Source organism: Callospermophilus lateralis, chromosome 16, assembly GCF_048772815.1.
Source record: "Callospermophilus lateralis isolate mCalLat2 chromosome 16, mCalLat2.hap1, whole genome shotgun sequence".
Lineage (NCBI taxonomy): Eukaryota > Metazoa > Chordata > Mammalia > Rodentia > Sciuridae > Callospermophilus > Callospermophilus lateralis.
In genome coordinates this window covers 30,763,187-30,785,512 of record NC_135320.1, presented here as the reverse complement: position 1 = coordinate 30,785,512, position 22,326 = coordinate 30,763,187, and the positions used below count along the sequence as shown (strand labels likewise).

The 22,326-nt window shown below is 37.3% G+C and overlaps 1 protein-coding gene across 1 annotated transcript in view; it reads right to left on the bottom strand.

Moving 5' to 3' along the window:
• Positions 1 to 22,326, bottom strand: part of Tox (thymocyte selection associated high mobility group box) — a 298,838-nt gene that overhangs the window by 128,452 nt on the left and 148,060 nt on the right. Inside the window, exon 2 of the mRNA XM_076836214.1 lies at positions 13,530 to 13,595. Within this exon, the coding sequence (XP_076692329.1) occupies positions 13,530 to 13,595 (66 nt within the window). The remainder of the gene's footprint in view (positions 1 to 13,529; positions 13,596 to 22,326) is intronic.

Sequence of the window (22,326 nt, the reverse complement as noted above, 5' to 3'; positions counted from 1 at the left end):
TTGCAAGTTTAAAGCCAGCCTAAGCAACTTAGTGAAGCCCTAACCAACTTTGCAATATCCTGTCTAAATAAAATATTTTAAAAAATGGCTGGGATGTGGTTCAGTGGTTAAGCACCTCTGGGTTCAATACCTAGTATCAAAAAAAATTTGCTAATCAAAAGGATAAATTCTGAGCCTAGAATCAAGAGACTGGGGTTAGGGAAGTTAAAGGGGATCCTTCAGATCCTCTGGATTGATCTGCTTGCATGGATGCCTTTTCAGCCATTTGACTAAAACCAACATTCTTCCTGCATATCCAACCCTCCCCAGCCCCCATTTCAATGAAAAAGAAAAAGAAACTTCTCACCTAATTTCTGGAAGATCTCATTTCCCCTGTCTGTTTAATTACAGACTCACACGCCTTTTTAATCATGATGCTTTACATAGTCAATGACCTGGGTATCCTGTTTACATTATTTTCTCTGTCTGCAATTCACATTTCCTTTGCTACAGCCTGTTCTTATTTTTTATCCTCATTCTACATTACTGCATCTGCAAGTGGAATGTTAATTACACAGACTTTTCTTTTGACTGTAGAGAATGCATGTTTTCATTTTGTCCAAATACAGTGTCAATGTATGCTGACCAGGAATAAATAATGGGAATGTCTTCTGGACTTGGCTTTTTCTTCTCTTTTAAAAATCTAATTCTCTACCAGAGGGGCCCTATATTTGTGGGTCTCTGTCCACATATTGCAATCATTATAACTAGCACTCAATCTCTGGTGACAGAAGTCCCATAACTCAGAAGAATTCAAAAGATATCGTCTTGTACACATCTTTAAATTATGTGATGGATCCATGCAATCATGCATAGACTAAAAATATGGCTATGGTTATAACATTGTAAAATATGTTTCTCATATAGATCTTTATTTGAAAGATAAATAAATACTGCTGCCATCACACATATATAGAATGCCTTAATTTTTAATCTGTAACATAATTCCTTAAAGTCAAAGATAGAAAAATGCCAATGTTTAAACATGTTTCATCTTCTATTATTGAACATTCTTGTTGCATGATTCGAATAACTCAAAGGAAAGCAAAGTGAAGTGAGAAATTTATTAGAAAAATAATAAACTTCCTCTGCACATTTTCAGAAGTAAAGATATTGCAGCGTAAGGTTGATTTTCCCAGAAGTGTTTAAACAGCATCAACATGATCTCTAATTTCTTTTAAGGAGACTTCAGAAGTAGGTATTTTTTCAGATTCTTTTGTCTCTGCATGAACAAGGGTTGATAGCTCGAGACTATAATGTATTACTGTGGAAAGCTTCGGTCTGTTACATAAATCATCTTCACACTCAGCAAGAATCGTCCAACAGTGCCATTGATGTGCTCAAGCCAATGATCCTGCAAACAATTTTTTTGTCTTTCTTCACATGTTAGACAATAGCAATAAATCATCTTCATTTAAAAACACACAATGTACTAATTTTTCAAGCAACAGTTAGCAAAATGAAATTTTTGGTAGAAAGCATAGCATTTATTTTATTTATGCTCATTAATTTTGTAACCCACATTAAATAAAAGACAGCGAGTGCCTTTCTCCGCATAGAAGCATGTGTTGTGTTCCTACTGTGTGTAAGGCATCCTGCTAAGGGTGATTTGAGAAACAAAGAACAAGAAGACACATTTATTTTAAAGGAATAAATTTGAGGAAAGAAAGAGGAGTTTAGGCTCCCAATAAGGAGCAGCATACTTGAAGTCTTAAACTGAGTGATCTCAGAATGTAAATGAAAGAGGAAGGACCTGAGGCTGGAATGAGGTGGGATTAGTATGAGCAGATTTACACTGATAACAGGGCCTTTTGCTGAGATGTGATAGAAGTGATCCAGGAGGACTCATACCCATAAGCCAGCCCAGGTAGCTGTACCAGCAGCAACAAGGAGGCTCCATATTAAGGTCGGCTCTTCAACCTTCAGATAATTTCAAGGGCAAGACTAGTTTCCCCAAGCAAAACAAGCTAAGGGTACCGGGTTAAATGTAGGCTTCTACTATACCTGGGGTGTAAGGTAAAATTTGCTCAGTTAAAGAAAACTAGTGTACAAAACCAGAATGAGACCAGAGAACAGGGTGAATTGGAACCTGCCCAGAGGATGCCTGACACTGGTTCTTCCTGGAGAAGCAAAAGAGCTTTGAACCTGGAGGTTGAAGTTAATGGGGTGAAGCTTAGAGGATCTGGGGTTCCAGAGACCAGCACTTAATTCAGATTGGGTGTAGGTGGGGCAGGGTTCTCTAATAGTCCTCTCTGATGGCTAGTGTCAGACTCTCTCCCCCATGTATTTCCAGAAAAGTCCTGAGATTTTACATACAGGGGCTCTCCTACCATAATCATTAAGGATTCTGGGATGGAGAAGAGATTTGCCTTCATATCATTTAAAGAATTCTGCATGGGTCTCCAGGCAGTATTTTTATAGGATATTTTAAAACCAAGAGTTGTGTGCAGTTGTTATAAGATACGTCTTTCTTCGACTTAAAAAAAAATTAAAATAAAGCTTCCAGAAAACAAATAATGTGCTCCCCTTACAACCCATACAGGATGATTAGGGAAGCCGATTTAAGGGGAGGAGCTAAACCCAAACCCTAATGGGCCTCAAGCCTGTTTTTCAGTGACAGGCCACCATTCCATATTCAGTGTTTATAGAGGATAATTTAATTGCATTGTTTAATTTACAATCTTATGTAAAATGTAATCCATACTTTTTACTTATCTAATTTTTTTCATTTCTCATATTGGCTTGATACGTTCTGAGACTAGCCTTATATTTTTACTGTACTTTAGAAATTTTATAAATAACCCATTTTAATCTTGTTTTTTTTTAACAGAAAATACATGTGAGAAAAAAATCACTTTCAATCTAGCCATTCAGAAACAAAACAAAACATTGAAATTTGTGTATTTCACAATTCCTTTTGGGGCTGGGGATGAGGCTCAGTGGTAGAATTCTGGCCTAGCATGCATGAGGTCCTGTGTTCAATTCCCAGTACCAACAAAATAAATAAATAAATAATGAATACTTGCTATTTCCTTATGAGCTTTTTGTTTTTAAAAACAGAAGCCAGATTACAGACATCTGATTATAGAGCTAGAAATGGTGTATGAAAATCTTTGGTCATATCTTAGTATATGTTGTTATTAATTTAGGCCTCAGTTTCCAAATCTGTAAAGTAGGGATAATAGTAGCATTCAAGAGTTTATCAGGATTGAATAAAGCAAAAGAAATAATGTACATACTTTGGACAATACTTTGCTTTATGAAAAACAACTGATAGATGTTAGCTACATTGTTATTGTTGTACCATTATATAGATTAATCTGATCATGTAAAATGAATCATGACTAATTTTCCATGTCAATTGATACCATCTATATTATTGCTAAATAAACTGATAGAATAAATTGTATAACATGAATATAATGATATTTTCAACATCGGGGTATTCCTAATTTTTCTCTTATGAATCACTGTCATGAATAACTTTATCCATTTCTTTTCTTAGGATAACATTCTGGAGTCCAATATTTATGCTCAAGAGGGGATCTAAGAAAAATCAACTCAGGTTTTTACAAAGTAAAATTTTTTAAAGTTCAAAGACTACCCACTTTTAAAAACAGTATATTAAAACCTAATGAATTTTACTCAATTATTAATTGTAAAAAAGAATCTAAATAATGATGTTATTGATTCCCATCTACCCAACTAGTCCAAAAAAATCAAGCAAATCTTTTAACCTCTCTGGGCCTTGGTTTCCTCATCTGCAAAGTGCATAAAAGGGGATATATAGACATGGAAAGGGCTAGTAAAGAAGGGGAATCATCAGCCTGGAAACACAAATCCAAGTACAATATGAAACCACCTTATATTTACGCAGCTTCCATATGTGAACAAATATTAATTTGCTGATTTTGTAGCTAAAATATGTTTAAATATCAGTGGTTTCATTTGGTTTAACCTAATATTTCTCAGAATAGCCCTTTGCAGTTATCTTGGTGTAGAAAAGAACTGACTTTAGTATATCAATATTTTTTGTGTTTTTTTTTTTTTTTTGGTATTGGGGAATGAACTCAGGGGCACTCAACCACTGAACCACTACTCAAGCCCTATTTTGTATTTTATTTAGAGACAGGGTCTCACTGAGTTACTTAGTGCCACACTTTTTCTGAGGCTGGCTTTGAACTTGTGATCCTCCTGCCTCAGCCTCCTTACCACTGGGATTATAGGCATGGACCACCTCACCTGGCAACATTTTCATCTTGTTCTAATGTAAAAATAAACTTAGTTAAATAAAGATGGAGTCTGACTTGGACCTTAGACCTTCCCAAGGCCAGAGTCCTTCACTATGAAATTCAGTAACTTTTTGTTTCCCAAGTCAATAAATCAGGCTCATTTTCATTGAATTGTTGTAGGAATTAAACCAGATAATGTAGGCACAGCCTTTGCTCAGTTCAAAAGGTAGCTTGCACCTGACAACTATTGCTATTATGGACCCAATTCATTTATAACATTGGGCTAGGAAAATGCTAACCTAAACTTCCAGCCAAACTGAAGCTTCCTACTGAAACTTAACTATCATCATTGAGAGCAAGAAGTTTAACTGAAATCAGAGCATAAGAAACACACAGCTGAAATGGGGGTGGAACAAGATGGTGGCTGAAGAAGACTGTCATCTTGCAATCCTCACCCACAGAGATGCTAATATGAACAGCTACTCACTCACCAAACTACCCTCACAAAACTACAGAAGCTGGGTGAGATAACATAGTATCTGATTTTAGAAAATAACAGCTCCGTACCCACAGCACAGTTGAATCCAGACTTCTCTGAAGGAAACTTCAGAACATAGCTGTGGGCCCTACCCCAGCCTGAGAATTATTTTCTCCCTCAACCCCATTTCTTTAAGGCCACTCTGATTTATGATTTTAGAAAATAGCAACTCATGTAGGCTTAGCCCTTCTTGAAGAGTGGTCTTCTCCTGAAATGCTAGGAAGTCCAATTGTATCCAGGAAAGTCCTCTCTATTGGTTGCAATTCATGAGTACTACAGCTCTTGTGAATTTCAGATCAGGCCTTTCTATTTGAATAATTTGTTGCTGTGTCTTAAAAGTCACTCCCTTGGCTTTTTTACCAACAGGATCAATTATCATAATTGAAGAACAGCAAGGGAGGTATGGAAAACATTTTCCAAGGTAGTGATCAACTAATTTTGTATAATTTGAAATCATCAGAGTGATAGTTAAAAAAAATTATATCTATACAGTGAAATAATATACACCAGAAAGAACATGGAAGAAAACTCATGGACATAGGTAAGAATTAAACCAAAACTTTCTACGTATTTCTGGGAAGTCCGGCTAGGTCTGCTTCCAAACTGAGGAACTGAAATTATAAAGAAAAACTTGACACTATTAAAAGGTGTTTGAGGTGGCAGGTGAAGTTATGAAAAAGGAGGTCTCAGAAAACCTCAGCTTTTTTTAAGCCTAGGTGTTTTATATTAAAAATGGCATGACTTCTACTGGACATATTGACGTATTAAAGTTTTAGTGTTTGTTAGAACAATCTTTAAGTGCTTGGGAAACTAAGTTGTTGTAGACAAGTGACATTACTCAGTATATTACTATTCTTTTTTTTTTTTTTTTTTTGGTTCTGGGGATTGAACTCAGGGGCACTCGACCACTGAGCCACATCCCCAGCCCTATTTTGTATTTTTTTTTAGAGACAGGGACTCAGTGAGTTGCTTAGTGCCTCACCATTGCTGAGGATGGCTTTGAACTTGTGGTCCTCCTGTCTCAGCCTCCCTAGATGCTGGGATTATAGGCATGGCCACTGTGCCAGGCAGCATATTACTATGTGAAATGTGAAATGTTACACTTACATTTTGGGCATTTTTTAGTGACAGGTGTATTAGAAAAAAAAAGTATAGCTTGTTATAACTTTAAATTTTATCAGGAAAAGATCATTTAAGTTTTCATAATTGTTTATATGCTAAAGAAAAAAATTCAAAATACATTTGTGAACAAGCCAAAATGCTGATTTCAAAAACTATCAAATGCCACTGCTTAGTTTGTCAGTCTGCGTACTAGAGCCTCATACCCTTTTCCATCACCTAAATATCTTGGTGTGTCTTGACATTTTCCCAATGAGTGAACCATGCACCAAATAGAGCTTGATGTTTTAAGAATCTATTTACACCACTTAGTGCTATCCCATTCAGATATTTCCATAATTTTTATCTGATATCTGATATACTTTTTTCTAGTGCTGGAAAAAACATACTGTTCAACAATTATAATAAAATTCTCCAGCATACCCAGCAACAAACATTCATTTCCTGAAATAAAAAATGAGTCTTACATTCGAAAATCCCACAGCTTGGAAATGTGTATGATACACAACATTTAACCTGTCAGCAGCCTCATTAGTGTCAATGAGTAGAAACTGGCAATCAGTAGATGGTGAGCTTTACATGTGTTTATGTTTAAAAATGTTCCTAAAATAGCTCTGCTGGCGAGGTTGATAGAAAACACTTCTACTGGACAAATGAACTTTAGTTTTAATTTCATGATCTACATTTTTGAGAAATTCATATTTCTTATGAAGGGTCATTTATAATCAACAGAGTCAATACCCAGCTAAAATAATAATAATAACAACAATAATAATAATCATAATAATGAAGGCTGGGTGGGTAAGGATTCAATTGTTCCACCACACCAATACACAAATGATGGGGAAAATATGCAGAACTGATTGTGTTTAATGATCATGAGACCAAATATATGTAGATATTTGTATGGGGCCTGCATCCAGTATCCACGCCGCTATTAAGACATTTTTATAAACTATAAGAAATATGTGAGCTATTTCAAGATATAATGCTAAAAAACAGACTTCCATGTAAGAAGCCAATTTAGGAAGAAAACAACATAAACAATAGTAACTTGTGTGCTCAAGTGAAGCATCTTTTTAATTTTGAGTAATGAAGATGTCAAGCCAAATGCTAGAGTAGTTTAACTTAATTAGGTGGCCTATTTTTCCAGGCATCCTTTCATTTCCCATTGAAAACTCAGCTCGTATGCAAGGCAACAAGAGCAATTTTGTCTGTAATGAATACCTCCGGGACTGCACAGAGTAATCATTTGAATGTTACACTGAAGACTGGTTTGAGTAACTAGTCTGGCCTTGTTAAGATGCCAGACTTTGTTGGACTAAACTAGATTACTCAAAGCGTGGCAGCTTTATCATTTTATTGGGCCGATGGTCAAAAAGTCAAGTTGACTTTACTCCTGAAATTTCTCCAAAAGGAACCAATCTAAAAGTAATTGGTCTAATTTATAGTTCACATTTATGTCACGATCATGGACATTTTATGGCCCATAGTAAAAAGATTTAAAAAAAAAAAAAAACTGCTCTTAAAAACACTATCCTCTCTAGGTTCTTTTTGTCATACCTCATTTACACTCTGACCTGGAGAATTTTCTCATTAGGAAAACATGTAATCACAAGCTAGAGAGTCATTGATACGTTTGCAAATTTTAAAACACAATTCTAAACTGCAGATTTGAGAGAATATTGTACAAAAAAAGAACTTGGGAGAGTCCTAGTGGTTCTACTGCCATTGAACTGCTGTTTGTAAACAATGTGATATTGTTTTTATATAATTGCCTATTATTATATGATTTATTATCACATTAATTCTTCAAGTCTTGTCCTTGAAATGACTCTCAGGCAGAGGGAGCATTCGAGCCTTATATTAATGTGTCATAGCATTGAGGCCCAGATAAGGGGTGCTACTGTAGTGAACCAAATTAGATTTCCCAAATGCCTGCAATATAGGGCTAAGACTTGTTGCAAGTAGAAGGCTCAAAAAATTATGTGGTAAAAGAGTATGCAAAATATTTTAACTCATTTACTCATTTTTCTACCAATAATACTGTGTAACTCAGATATGTGAGCACTATTCTAGAAACAGGGAATCCAGGGAAACACAGGAGCAAAGCCCACCTTCAAAAGTTCACAGTCAGATGGGCAAGACAAGAACATCCTTGCTGACTCTTTTGTGTGCCATGTGTCACAGAGGGGCAGGTGTGCCCCTCAGCCTCTCTCCTATGTAGACACTGGCAAGGTCTTGTGGTGTGAACCATCCAGTAACAGTGAGGAGAAATGGAAAGAAGGAAGCCAGAAGATGAGAGGAGTTTATGAGAAACTGAGGCCCAGAATTAATGCAGTAATTGTGGAGAGGGGAAAGAGTAAAAAAGACCAAAAAAGAAAAAGTAGAATGTATACTCTCTGGAATTAACTGAGTGGTAAGGGAGACTCCCGGAGGCTCCATCTTGGGTGATTGGGTAGGTGGTATTCACACTTATGACTAAAGGCATATGGGAAGAAGAAATCTGTGGGGGGAGGCAAGGAAGTAGGCGGCAGAAGAGGTGATGAATTGCATGTTGATGAACTGATGTGTTAAGTCTGAGCTGACGTCAGGGACAGGTGCCTAGTTGGATTAGAAATCCAACCTGAAACTCATGAAAGAGCTGCCTTAGATAGACAGATGCTCATTAACTTTTATATTCAAAAGGTACCGTAGGAAATATATGTGAAAGGGTCCTTTGTGAGATACCAGGAAGATATGATATTGCTGTGTTTTTACTGTGTTAGTCAGTTTCCCATTTCTATAGCAAAATAAATATCTGAGATAACTAACTTATAAAGAGAAACCATTTATTTGGGCTCGTGGTTTTAGAGTGTCCAGTCTATGATTGGACAGACTCCTTGATTTCAGCCCTCTGGTGGGCTTGCCAGATAGCAAAGGTGGAGAGCACATGGTGGAGGTGCTCATCTCACGGTCAGGAGTGCAAAGATAGACAGGAAGGGACTGGGCCCCACAGTCCGCTCCAAGGGCATGTTCTCAATGACTCAAGAACATCCCCCAGACCCCACTTCCTAAAGATTCCACCACCTTCCAACAGTGCCACTATTTGGAGCAAGCCTCGAACACATGGTCCTTTGGGGACACTTATCCAAACTGTAGCATTTTGCATTGTTACTTTTAATCTCAAGACTTGAGGAACCTGGTAGGAAACAGAATTCCAGTAGAGGTTGGTGGTAGAGAAGAAGCAGACAGAAAAGTGATCACAAGCCAAGAAAAACCTAAATGATGACCTCAGTCCAGGACATTTAATGTTGAGCATTTATTAGGATTCTCGGAATTAACAGCAAAAATTACTTTAAGCTTAAGGATCACCGTTCACAGGAGGAGGAAGGAAAGGAAGTAGGAAGAAAGGGGGAAGGGAATATATGCAGGAAGCAAGAGGGAGAGAAAGAAACAAAATAGAAGAAACTGGTTTAGACAGTGAGGGCCGAGGCCTGGAGGAAGATATTTATTGAAATACCTGTGTCAATCAAGTAATCTAAGCTTTTCCATTATCTAACATCAGAAAACTCATCTAATTTATTCCTATCAAGGGATATTTTTTTGTTTAGAAAAGATCAGTACAGGCCAGGCATGGTGGTGGGTGCCTATGAGTCTAGCAACTCTGGAGGCTTAAGGAGGAGGATTACAAGTTCAAGGCCAGCCTCAGCAAATGAGTGGGGTCCAAAGCAACTTAGTGAGACTCTGTCTCAAAATTAAAACAAAACAAACAAACAAACAAAAACAAAAAAAGACTGGGGATGTGACTCAGTGGTTAAGCATCCCTGGGTTCAATCTCTGGCACCAAACAAAAACAAGAATAGATCAGTCCTTCCACCATCTTTCTACACAGTTCCAGGTGAAGGCCTGGAAAGAACAGACTTCCTGAGTCCACAGGACTGGAGCACAATGCTACAGAAGTAGAGAATGCACAGGTGGCTGTGGAGAAGGCCAGTCTCAGAGCTGCCATAGAAGAAAGAATAAGGAAAAGCAATGTCACATATTCAAAACTAAAATGGGAAAAATAAAATAGGGAAGAGAATGGAACTCTTCTTCTGTTTCCTCTGATGCATTTAGTTCAGATAGTCAATTGATACCTGAGTATAGTCACTGTGATGAACTATGGAAGGGGCTATAAAGACTCTAGGGGTAGAGATAAGGGCTTGAGTTTTTAGTGAGAGCGGAGGATTCACAGCTCGTGTACCTGAATGAACTAAGAAGATTCTGGTGGCAACACAGCATGGGGGTAGGAAAGCCCAAGTCCCTTCTGTCTTCTTAGGCTCTCTGGCACACTGGTCTAGATATTTTTAAAAACAAATTTTGTTGCATATATTTAAGATATGCAACATGATTTTGTAAGACCCATACAGACAGTACAATGGTTACTATAGTGAAGTAAATTAATATATCCATCATCTCACATAGCTACCATTTATTTATGTGTTCATTGTGTGTGTGTGTGTGTGTGTGTGGTGTGTGTGTCAAGAGCAACCCAAATCCACTCATTTAGCAAAAATTCCAAACACATTATTATGCGCAGTCCTCATGTTGCAAAATAGATCTCTAGACTTGTTCATTCTGTGTATTTGCATTTGTGACTTTTTAGCCTGGGTATCACCTCAATGCAACACGACAGATTAAGAAGGAGAAGGGAGTGAATCCCTGAGGGGCTGTTGCCTTCATTCTCCTTTGTCTTGCCTTTCATTAGCCCATTCACTTTGTCCCACAAATGATAGAAAAGGATTCTGCAAAGTTCATGAGCAACAGGGTCCCTTTAGACAGGGTTTGGAAACACAAAGAAATCTTGCATTGCATGGTTCAGATTTTATCCAGAGCAATAAAAAATAAAAAAAAAGTTAAATGGTGTTTAAGGTACTGAATGACCAGCTCAGTTATAGCTATTACAGGGAAGAATAGTCAATATTCCAGGAATGGCGCCAGAGTACAGTGGAAATGTTATGGGTTTTTATTACATATTTGTCAGTCTTATTATGGAGTGGTATGTTCAATTTAAAAGCTGCCTATCAATTACAAAGCTATATGCAAAAAAAAAAAATTTAAGGATTTGTATACATAGCTTAAGATGTATAGAATGCACGCTGCAAAGAGGGCCAAAGAGCCCTTTGGGACCATCTAAAAGAATATCATTAATTTTTACAGTGTACTTTCATTTCTGGAGCAGCTCCAGCATTGGCTTTCTATAAAAATCATTTCAAGTTTAGAATTATGCTATATGCTTGCAGCAACATCACAGGAACAGTAGTGCACCATATGTTGCTACTTAGCAACTTAGTCTATAAGTCCCAAAGCATGTACTGATTTGAAAATTGAACAGGAATTATAATTGTTGAGTGATGCTATGAGGCAAGTTGTCTTGGATTACTAAACTATGCAGATGTTTGATGTTATGTAGGAAAAGGAACAAAACTATTTTCCTTTTTCCTGCAGGATGACTAAAATCTTATTTATGGCTGCCTAAAGGGGTAAATTGATTAAAATTTCCTAAAAGAATACCAGGTAATGAATTCTTGAACACACTATATTACAGTAAACAAAAGGAATGTTAAGTGAAAAATTTAGCAAGGGCCATTCAACTTATGTAATTTGTGGAGTTTATTCCCCTCCAGGGTACGTATTATCTTACATTAGTCTAATTTTTAAAATAGCTCATTCTAAAAACATTTTCATATATGCTGCATTATTAAAAAATAGTTTGCTTCTGGCTCACAAACCTGCCATATCTTTAAAAAGCATAAAGGTATTTGGAACTCTTTATTCCTTTTATATAAATTATCACTGGTATTTGAAACATTCTTAGAAACTCTTGACTGAAATAGTAAGAAAAATAATTTCAGTTGTTTGAATTCAGTAAGGGCTGAATATCACCCATTGTATTTGAATTTAGAAATCTAAGAAGCTGGGTTGTTATGATGCATGTGTTCTGAATTTCCAATCCTTTATCCAAAACTCTTTAAGACGGACATAATGATTCTCTGAAAGGGAGCAGCTGTTTTATAGCAGTAATCATTTATTGAGTTTGTGTTTCTACTGTTTCAAACAAATTCAATTAGCCCTTACACTTCAAAACCCTAAAGGCACCGATGAGATGGTACCGGGTTGCTTTAATCTAATAGTAATACTAAACTTGTCAGTACAGTTTTGGGACTGATGGGTAGAAGAAAATTAATAGTAACATTTTCCATTTTTTAATCAAACAGTCCTATTCAGAACTACCTATGGATCTTGGAGACTACTTAGCAGCATGAATTCAGTTGAGTAAGAATTTGAAATGCAAAAAGCTCGCCTTCCAAAGGTAGCCTTAGACCGATCAACTCAACTGAAAGGAAGGAAACCTTTGAGCTTTGAGATCTTTGAGCTTCATGATGACCTTTTCAGCTGAACAATATAGTGTAATGTCCAGAAGGTCCAGCAGAGAAGGCAGTGGTCATAATGCCTTCTAAATAAATGCAAAGTTCATGGAGATACAGGCCTGTCTGTTTTGAGTTAAGCATGAGGCATTTTGCTCCAGAAGCATACCCCCAACAGGTAGATTAGATTTAACTCCTTGACAACCATCATGAAGAAAAATAGTTTCATACTACTCTCCCCCTCTGCTCCTCCCAGTTATCGGATCTATTTAGGTAGATAAGTAGGCATTGAAAACTACTTAACTGTGTTAGAGTTTATGCTATAGTGATTGATATGTAAAATCCCAAGCTGGTTTCACTCTTCTAGATAAAAGTTTGTTCATCCCACAAAATGCTCCTATGAACTCTCCTTCCCTCTCATTTATTCACTTATTTATTTTTGCTTACAATGTTCTTATATTTTATGTTTTACTGGCACCCCAGGGCAGTTATAATTTTGCTTTAAATGCCCTCTCTGGATGAAGGGCTTGGTCTTAAGTATCCAAAAATAAATAAACAGGCATTTTCTTTCATAAATGTAACCATTTACATTCTCATTGGACATTTGTTGTCACTTCTCATGATTAAATGCCTTGTCAACCATTCCCACTGAAATGGATACAAAGGTGCCCTTGAAAGATTTCAATCACATGCTGCTTTGAGGCCTCAAAACCACTCCCTAACACCCCTACTACGCCCCCCAGAAAGTGCTGAAGTCAGTCTGCCAGTAGTGCCCACCAGTCCTAGCCCTGTGATTTTGGTGATGAACATAACATGTTGTTGAAAATGGCCCCAATAGTCGATAATTAAAGCTATTTGTGACATGTGTATCTTATAATGATTAACTCATCTACAGTCAGAAGCACAAATAACTTGCACCTGTAAAGACTTTATTTCCTAAAGGTAAAACAACTGTTTAGGAAAGATCATGCTGGCAAAACAGCTGCTTGCCGTTCTGGAGAGGAAACAAGGTAGCATCTTTCAACAAATGCCAACTCTGGTATTTTATCAGCTCCATCTCATTAACTGGAAACAAGGCTTAAATGCTTTGTTTATAAATTATGATTATTCCTGATTGCGGCAGTTACTGATAGTGCTACTCATTTGCAATGCAACTCTTTGAATTTGTTTAATTACAATTTGAAACAAGGCAGAGAAGATTAATTAACCCACCTGGCTGGTTGGCACATAGTCCTGGCTCGGCTCTGTCATGCTCATATACATGTTCTCACCGTCAAACTGCGAATGAAATAATAGTAAACATTCAGCAATCTTGACTGTATTTTTTTTTTCACCACCAAACTGGAAAACAGTAGCCATAAAAAAATACTATGGCTGGGAATATGAAAAAATCTGTCATAGCAAGCAAGCCACATCTTTTCTTTGATGTTTCTGTTGTCATCCTTATTGACCCTGGATGTCAGTGATTTGGAGTAATTAGTGCTCTAGTAATTACAGCAAGCAAGCAAGAAATGAATGGTTTCCTTTCATCTGCAATCTGTTTTAAAACAAAATGGCTCATTTCGCACGCCATGTATACATATTGCAGTTCGGTTGTAATGAAGTATTAAATGAATGGCACGATTTCTGAAAGAAAAGAATAATGGAAAATACAAGAAGGCACAGCTCTGTGCATTTGGAGTTTAGCTCTCGAAAAAAGTGCAGAGTTTTCATAATAGATTGAAACTGGCTTCTCCATAATAGCCTTCTGTTTAAAAAAAAATCAACTTTATAGTAATATTTGAAAAGAGCGTGTACCACTCTCCCCATGGCTAAGAATGAATATAAGAATAACCACGAATAACAATAAAGACATACAGCCGTGATGATTCAATTTTCCTTTCTAAAATTTTTGAAGACATAGAATTAATGTAGGTATTACAAATGCATAGAAATTCACCCACAAATTTGCAAGTTAGGAAATAAGAGGGAAAAGGGAATTTACAGGGCCAGTCCAATTGCAGGAACTCTATCAAATAGTCCGAGCTACAACAATAACAACAACAAAATACTTTTCATGATTTTGTTTTTTGAAAGCAGTAATCACTCTATTCAGACTTAATCCTCTGCTATCTTTAGTCACTTGATAAAAAGAAGAAAAGCATTCTTCTTTAGTTGGAAGAAGAATTTTCCCAAGGTAATAATCAAATGGACAAATACAGCCAACTTCAAAGAGCTGGGTCTGAATATATGTTCAGTGACAGACTTGTCAGGCATGGGAACGTGAAAATGTGGGAAATTACTTTTTAAAACAGAGCAGTTGTGGATGTATATAGAAGTGCATGGTGATATGGACATATATGCCACCAAAAACTAAAAGAATATATATTAAAAGAGAAAAAAAGTATTATAGGCATCACATTCCATCACCTATGAGTTACTAACCTCATAAGAAAGTTATATAAATACTCAGAGGTACCAAGGCCTCTAAACTGTGGTCAGCCACAGTGGCTGACTTGAAGACCCTCATCAACGGACACTGTAAAAGTAAAGAACTTCCCAAAGACACAGAAGCACTCACTAGGTCAAACTCAAAGAAAATCAAAGAATTTCCTCACTATCACCCAGCAAGTATATTTCATGTAATACAAACAACTTATCGAAACAGATATGAGGTCACTTATTGAATGAAGTGGTTGTTAGTACAAATCAGAAATAACACATTTAGAAAAGGAGAGCTGGATGTTTTGGTTGCTTGGTTAACTGGCTGAGTAGATTTGAATCCCAGTGACTTACCCAAGGGTGCTGTTCCATCAGTCAGGTAAATTTCAAGCACAGTTTGGCCCCAATCTATCTGACTGTTATTCCTACCAACTCAAGACCTGACTAAGAGCACCATCATGCATTTCTCAATTAGTGCCCAACGTTGGAAGACACTAGTTTCTTTGCAAATGTTTTTTAATGTTAAGATGCCAAAGAACCATTTCAAATATGGACAGTTTCTTTGACTACAACAAACTAAACAGAACAGAAGTAGTGAAATGAATCAAATACTCCTCTGCCTATGCATATTCTATAAATGTGTTACTTTCTATTTCATCCTCTCTAACTCATTTTCTAAATCTGGTGTCATTCTCAAGCCAACTAAGGCTTTAAGTTTTGGTTTTAGTCTATCGAAAGTGTACGCTAATTGAGTATAGTCAATGTTACTGCTTTGGATGAGGACTTTTTTCCTCAAAAAGAACCAATATTGAAGCATTACTGAGCCAAGGCTGAAATAGAATTTTACAGTAATAGGTATGTGGCTACATACACAACTATTTCTTGAGTACATTCCATGTCCCTAACACCTTTACATGCGTTCATAAATGTGCATTCACTGATATAATCTTTGCAACACAGTTAAGTATTATTAATACCTGCACTTTCTAAATGAAAATACAAAGGCATGGAGAAATTAAATTAGATACTCAAAGTTACACAGCTTGTAAAAGGCATGACTGAGATGCCAACCCAGGCAGACTGTCTTTCTAGCACATGCACTTAACCACCAAAGCATGTCAACATATTCTGAATCAAAATCATGAGTTAGCTATCAATTCTGACAATAATGTCAATAAATTATCACAGCAATGATGGCAACATGGGTGAGCATTCCTAATCTGAAAGGCTCCAAAATCTAAATTTTAGCACCAACACGATGCCACCAGTGAAATATTCCACATCTGACCTCATCAAAACAATTGCACTAAAAATATTGCATAAAATTGCCTTCCAGTTACATGTATTCGGTGTCTGTGAAACAAAATTTAATTTTGTGTTGAGACCTGAGTTCTGTTCCCAAGATATCTCTCCCTACACAAACAGGGCCAGGGCTAGAGCTCAGTGGTAGAGCACTTGCCTAGAATGTGTGAGCCCCTAAGTTCAATATCCAGCAATGCTAAACAAAACAAAACAAAACAGGCTATACCTATGAATATATAAATATTCTAAAATCTGAAAAAATATGAAATTTGAAATATGTCAGTTTTCAAGCATTCGGATAAGGATATTCAACCTATATCCCAATGACTTAGAGAAATTGTTCAGAATTTCTGTGGTATTGTGAGGCTCTCAAAAAAAATAGTTGTCATGGGGTTATGGTATTTTGATAATTTAGTTTAGTAATTATCCAAGAATATCACTGGATACGTAAAAGACTGAGGTGTTACGATGACCAATTTTATGTGCAATGTGACTGGGCCATGTGGTGCCCAGATATTTGATGAAATGTTATTCTGAATGTTTCTATGAGAGTGTTTTTGGATAAGATTAGCATTTAACCAGTAGACTGAGTAAAGCACATGATCCTTCCTCTGTAGGTGAGCATCAACCAGTATATTTCAGAAGACATGGATTCCTCCTACCTGACTCTGGAGTTGGGACATCAGCTCTTGCCTGGCTTTGGAATTAAGTGAATCACTGGCTTTTCTTGAATCTCAAGTTGGCCAGCTTTCAGGTTAGAGCTATACAATCAGCTCTCCCAGGTCTCTGGCTTGCCAACTACAAATCTAGGGACTTCTCAGCTTCCCTAACTGGGTGAGCCAAATCCTTATAAGAAATCACTCTCTCTTGCTCTCCTAAATATCTCTTCACATAACCTACAGATTTTGTTTCTCTGAAAAACCTTAATGCAGGTGCTCTTTTATTACTATCATGATATTCAGAGCTCAAAAGCATGTTTCTAAAGGGTCTACAATGTAGAAACACATGGATTTCTCTCAGTCACTTGCTTTCTAGAGAGCAGGGCCATTTTGCTTTTGCTATGAGAGTCTCTGGTCTTGTTTCCCATCATGCCCATTTCTTGTGTTTGTTCAATCTGCATACAATCACTCCCCTTTCTAGAGAATGCCTTCCTTCCCTTTTCCTTATTCAAATGTTTCTTGGACACTTCAGCTCTCCTGAGTGAGGATTGGGTCCTCTCCAGCCTCTGGGCTTCTATGGGCAGCCCTCTGCTTCTGGTTTTATTGCTAGAACATTAACTGCACTGGAGTAGGAGCTACCAGAGGACACCACACATCTCAATTATCTTTAGTGCCTGTGTAGCTTAGGGTCAGCACGTGATAAGTCCTCAGAAAACATTTATTGACTAATTAACAAAAATCAAATCATATTTTCTTGATTAAATAAATTACCTTCCTAGAGAAAGTGGCAGCAACATTAGGAGAGGAAGAAGAGTCAACTTTCGAAGAATATTCTAGCAATTTTTGATTCTGTTTTTGTGGCCCTGAGGACTGACTCCTGAACTTAGAGCGTACTAGGTTAAATTCTCAACCATGGAGTTACCCTCCTTGCTCTGATGTTTTACTAATAATAATAATAATAATAATAATAATAATAATAATAATAATAAATCTTACAGTGGATTGAAATTGGTTGATATAGAAACAGCCTTAGAGGGAGAGAGAAAGAGAAGATGGGGGAGGGAGAGAAAGAAAGGGAGAGAGAGGTACAGAAATGAGCAGGACACCACCACTCAAATGTTATACCCAAATCCTCAAGATTTTTATTCCATTTTATTTAATGTAAAATATTTAGATTGGTGAGAACTCAAAAGAGATTTGACAATAAAATAAGTATATATCCTCTTTCTGAAGAAATTTGAGTTACCAAACAAAAATATGTATGTGTCAGAACAGGCCACCTTATTCCCCTTATGGTTGAAAGTTTGTAGCTGGACAAACCCTCAGGCCCAGCAGTAAGCAAGAGCCTGGCATGGGCTCTGCTCCTTCAGGCTATCACAGCTTACCCAATAGCACCCTCTCAGGAGCCGTTTCCAGGAGTTGTGACAGGTCTCCTGCGGATCCAACAGCCTTAGAAGGCATCCCATGTCATGAGCTTATGGCCAGTGGTCGTTTGAAATAGAATTATAGCTAACAGAGAGTCATAGAATTTCAGTTTTTGAAAGATCTCTGATGATAAACTAGTGAATCTCTTATGTCATAAAGAAATAGAATATTGGTCACACAGTCCATGTGGGAATAGAACCGACGTCTAGGTTCTTAGTAGAAAAGGTTTCCACTATGACATACTGTTTTATATTCTATCACTCATTAAAAATGCGAATTAGATTCTATGGCTGCAGATGCTCCTTGACTTACAATGCAGTTAGGTCCCAATAAAATCATCATTAAGTTGAAAATATTGTGAGTCAAAAATGAACTGAATCCACCTAAACTACCAAATTTGCAGCTCAGTCATGCAGTGCATGCGGAGGGTTGGCTGCTTCCCAGGGTGATCCCAAGGCTACCTGGGAACTGTGGTATTATAACAAGAGAGGACCAGATCCAATGTGGGTAGGCCAGGAAGATACCAAAATTCAAAATCCACTGACAAAGCTGGTAACCATCATAAGCTTCACACCACCATAAGTCAAAAAAATCTTGGAGTTGGAAAATCCTGAAGTCCAACCATCATACCTGGTATGTTTATAGATCCACAGAAGTGAAGGCCCAACACTAGCAGGGCCACATTCTAATGACCCCTCTATATGGATTGCTTACTGATCACCATCATTAATAATGACTGCAATAAACTTGTTGTATCAAGCACATCTATCTACATTTCCTTTCTCCTTCCATTTATCTCAGTTGTTATTTTTTGAAGTCAACTGAATTTAGGCATCATAACTTTTCAAAACATATTGATGCACGCGAGGGCTTTTAATTTCTATGTGTTTTTAATGTAAAACCTGAAGCAAAGTTTGAAAAGAGTAAATAGACTGACATTTAAATCTAAATCTAAATGGCATCAACCCAGGATTAGCCTTTCTGACCAAGTGCTTTCACACTGTTTATTGTGTTTTTATTTCAAAGCACCAGGGGATGCAATCACATAAAAAAAGTCATTTATAATCTACTATAGTTTTTTTAAAAATTGTTTTTAGAGGATATTAACCAAACCCATAATCCCAAAGAGCTTTTCAAACCAGGTAGTTATTATTCTTCTATTTAAAAACTGAAAGCAGACTTCTAGCACTGTCTGAACATTGTGAATGATGAGCAGAACTGGGCACTATTAGGCTACCAAAACCACTAAAACAGAGAAATCAAAGACAGAAAGTGAAATATAAATCAATCATCAGCACTGGCACAGAAAATGGGATCTTTTTTAGGGAAACCATTAAAAGCAAACCAGAAAACTACTGCTTAGGGAAGGGAAAAGAAAAAAAAACCATCATGGCATTCATGAAACAGTACCACATTGTATTGCCTATAAAGGGGAAAAACCTTATATTTCTGGGTATTTTCTGAAGGAATATTTGAATCTTTGATTTTTTTTTTTAAAGAGCTAAAAATGGAAAAAACTCCCTGTTTATAACAGGGAGTCAATTTGACTTCTCTTAGAAGACATATTATGATAAATCATAATAAGAAAGGGTAATATGCTTAAAATAAAATTTCCATTTTTGAGTTTCTTGGCCCAGTATAAGATTACAAGTCATTTCTTTTTCTTAGTTTGTGATGGAAGAAATAACTTAAGTTTGGACAACAAAGTTGAATACTTTGCTGTTTCATTTAGAGAAACACATTTGAAAAGCTAAGCATAAAAAATGAACAGGGTAACACGAACATCAGCATAGTTATGGCACAGTTCACACGCAGTAACATGGATCCAGTAAAACATGAAAGAAGGTGAACTTCCCCGCTTTGGACACATATTCACCATTTTCTTTTGGTCAGGAGGCTCTGGGGAGGGAATACTTGCCTATCTCCCAGTTTCAAAACCAATTATATTGATGCAAGCTAGTCTTAAGGATGTCTGTGTCCATGCTGAACCCAGCTACGAGAAAATGTCCTAGCTTGCGCACAGTGGGCCAGGAGAAGAAACTCACATTGCAAGGAAAGGTGATCAGGCAGAGTCTTGCTATCAACATCCAAAGAAAAGAACATGGAGTTACTCTTTCAGTGCTTGGTGAAAGGTGTGTTCCAGCCCAGGGGCACATAGAACGGAACTAAGGAAGAGGAACCTCTCAAGGTCAGGTTCCTGTCATGATTTGGTGAACACTTTCCTGTAGATCTGAAAGAGATGAAGAGTGGGAAATGGCCAGAGCATGACATGGCCTCTTGAAAAGACTTGCCCAAAGGCCAGGGGAAATACTAGACCCACAACTTGGAACCTGGGCTTTTCTTCGGAACTGAATTTGGATTTTATTTTTTGTCCTAGTGTTATATTTATTCATCAAAGGATTATATATCATGTTTCCTTTGTTAACTCTGACAGATAAAATTTTCAATAATAGTGCTTTGCATTTTTCCTAAGTCTGTCCTTTGTGCCCTACAATGTGGCTCAAAGGCATGGATCTCAAGGAGAGAAACAGTGATTTCTCTCTACTGTTAATGGATGTTTTTGTTGTTTTTAAACAAATGCACTGAACTTATTAATTGGAATGGACATTGTATTTTTTTACGTAGTCACCTAATAGGTTCCATATGTAATAAGATAATAATGCCATCGTGGCTCAAAGCATTGATAACATCATTCTTTGGAGGCACTTTCTAATCGCATTTAAATATGTTAAGCCATTTAATTTTTGTCACAATATTGTAATAAGTCACCACAATGGTCTCCTATTTTATCAACAATAAAATTGAGATTCAAGTTTTCAACTTTTTCAAGTATATGCTCCCTGGATTGGCTCAGCCTGCCTGACCCTTAGGACTTGTCTACTGACTTTTGCTTCCAGCAATGGCTGATACCATTCCATGATCATTAAGCTGCCAGGGTACCACTCTTGCTGTTACTACGGATATAAACCTAGATGTTTGCTAGTAGGGCACCAACTTACATCAAGAAGCTCTACACCAGGGTGGAGACTGGGGAAGTTTTGCCTTTATCAGTGTGTGCATAGCCTGGTAATGGATCCTTGAGAGTGAAGATGAATTACAAATGGAGAGGACTGGCCCATGGCATCTCTTATGGTTTATCTGAAGATGTCCCTCATGCCCTGCCGCAGTCTGGCTGGGCACAATTCAGGAGCCACTTGTCAAAAGAAACTAACTTTATTTTTAGATCCACACACGCCAAACAAAACAGCTCCTCAGGAAAAAACCCTCAGAGCCCAACTGCCACCACCGGCTTCCCACAAACCACACACCCCAACCCAGCCTCTTCCTCCCACAATCCTCCTGCTCTTGAGGCCGATTGGCTGGGTCACATGGGTGGAGCCAAAAAAGTCCCCCAATGAGCAGCTCCGTGGTCTGAAAGGGCAGGGAAACAGCCCAATGAGCATCACTGCAGAGGAGCCAATCAGCTAGATGTTGCTAGATGTTGCTGGGGCCGCTGTGAGCCAATCATAAGCTGGTAGTCTGAAAGGGCAGGGAAACAGCTCAATGAGCATCTCCACAGAGGAGCCAATCAGCTAGGTGTTGCTGGGGCCGCTGTGAGCCAATCATCAGCTGGCAGTCTGAAAGTTTGCTGGAGCCTCTTCGGCTGTGGCTCTCAACAATGCCCAACAACCAGTGATGATTTGCTGCCAAACTTTGGCTGCTTGCAGACATGTACTGTCAATTTTATTATTCCTGCCTACTTGCTTTTTTTCCTTCCCCCTCACTCTGGTTCCCTTCAGTTTATACTCCCAGGGTTAACATGTGAGGTTTCAGTGTAGGATCTGCTTTCTAGGGAACTTGGATCAAAACAATGTCCGATGGTCCCAGTTGGTAACTGCACACTTGTCTGCAATGTTATACTAATGCAATTCCTCTTTGTTCTTTTCATTAAATTATTATTTTAGAAGTCATTAATTACTGTTTTAAATTCTTATGCAAAAGTAGAAACTAACTTATGAGAAAGTATGAAACAGTAATAAGTAGAAGAAACAAAAATTTCCTATATCATGAAAGTATTACTCCACTGGAAAAAAGCAATGCAAGTTTCTAGAAAACTACATTAATCCCAATCTTCCAACACCAAACAGTCCATTTTCATTACGTATTATTTAAAAAAGAAAAGAACATATGGGTGAAAGCTAATTCTAAATCTTTCTGGTGAA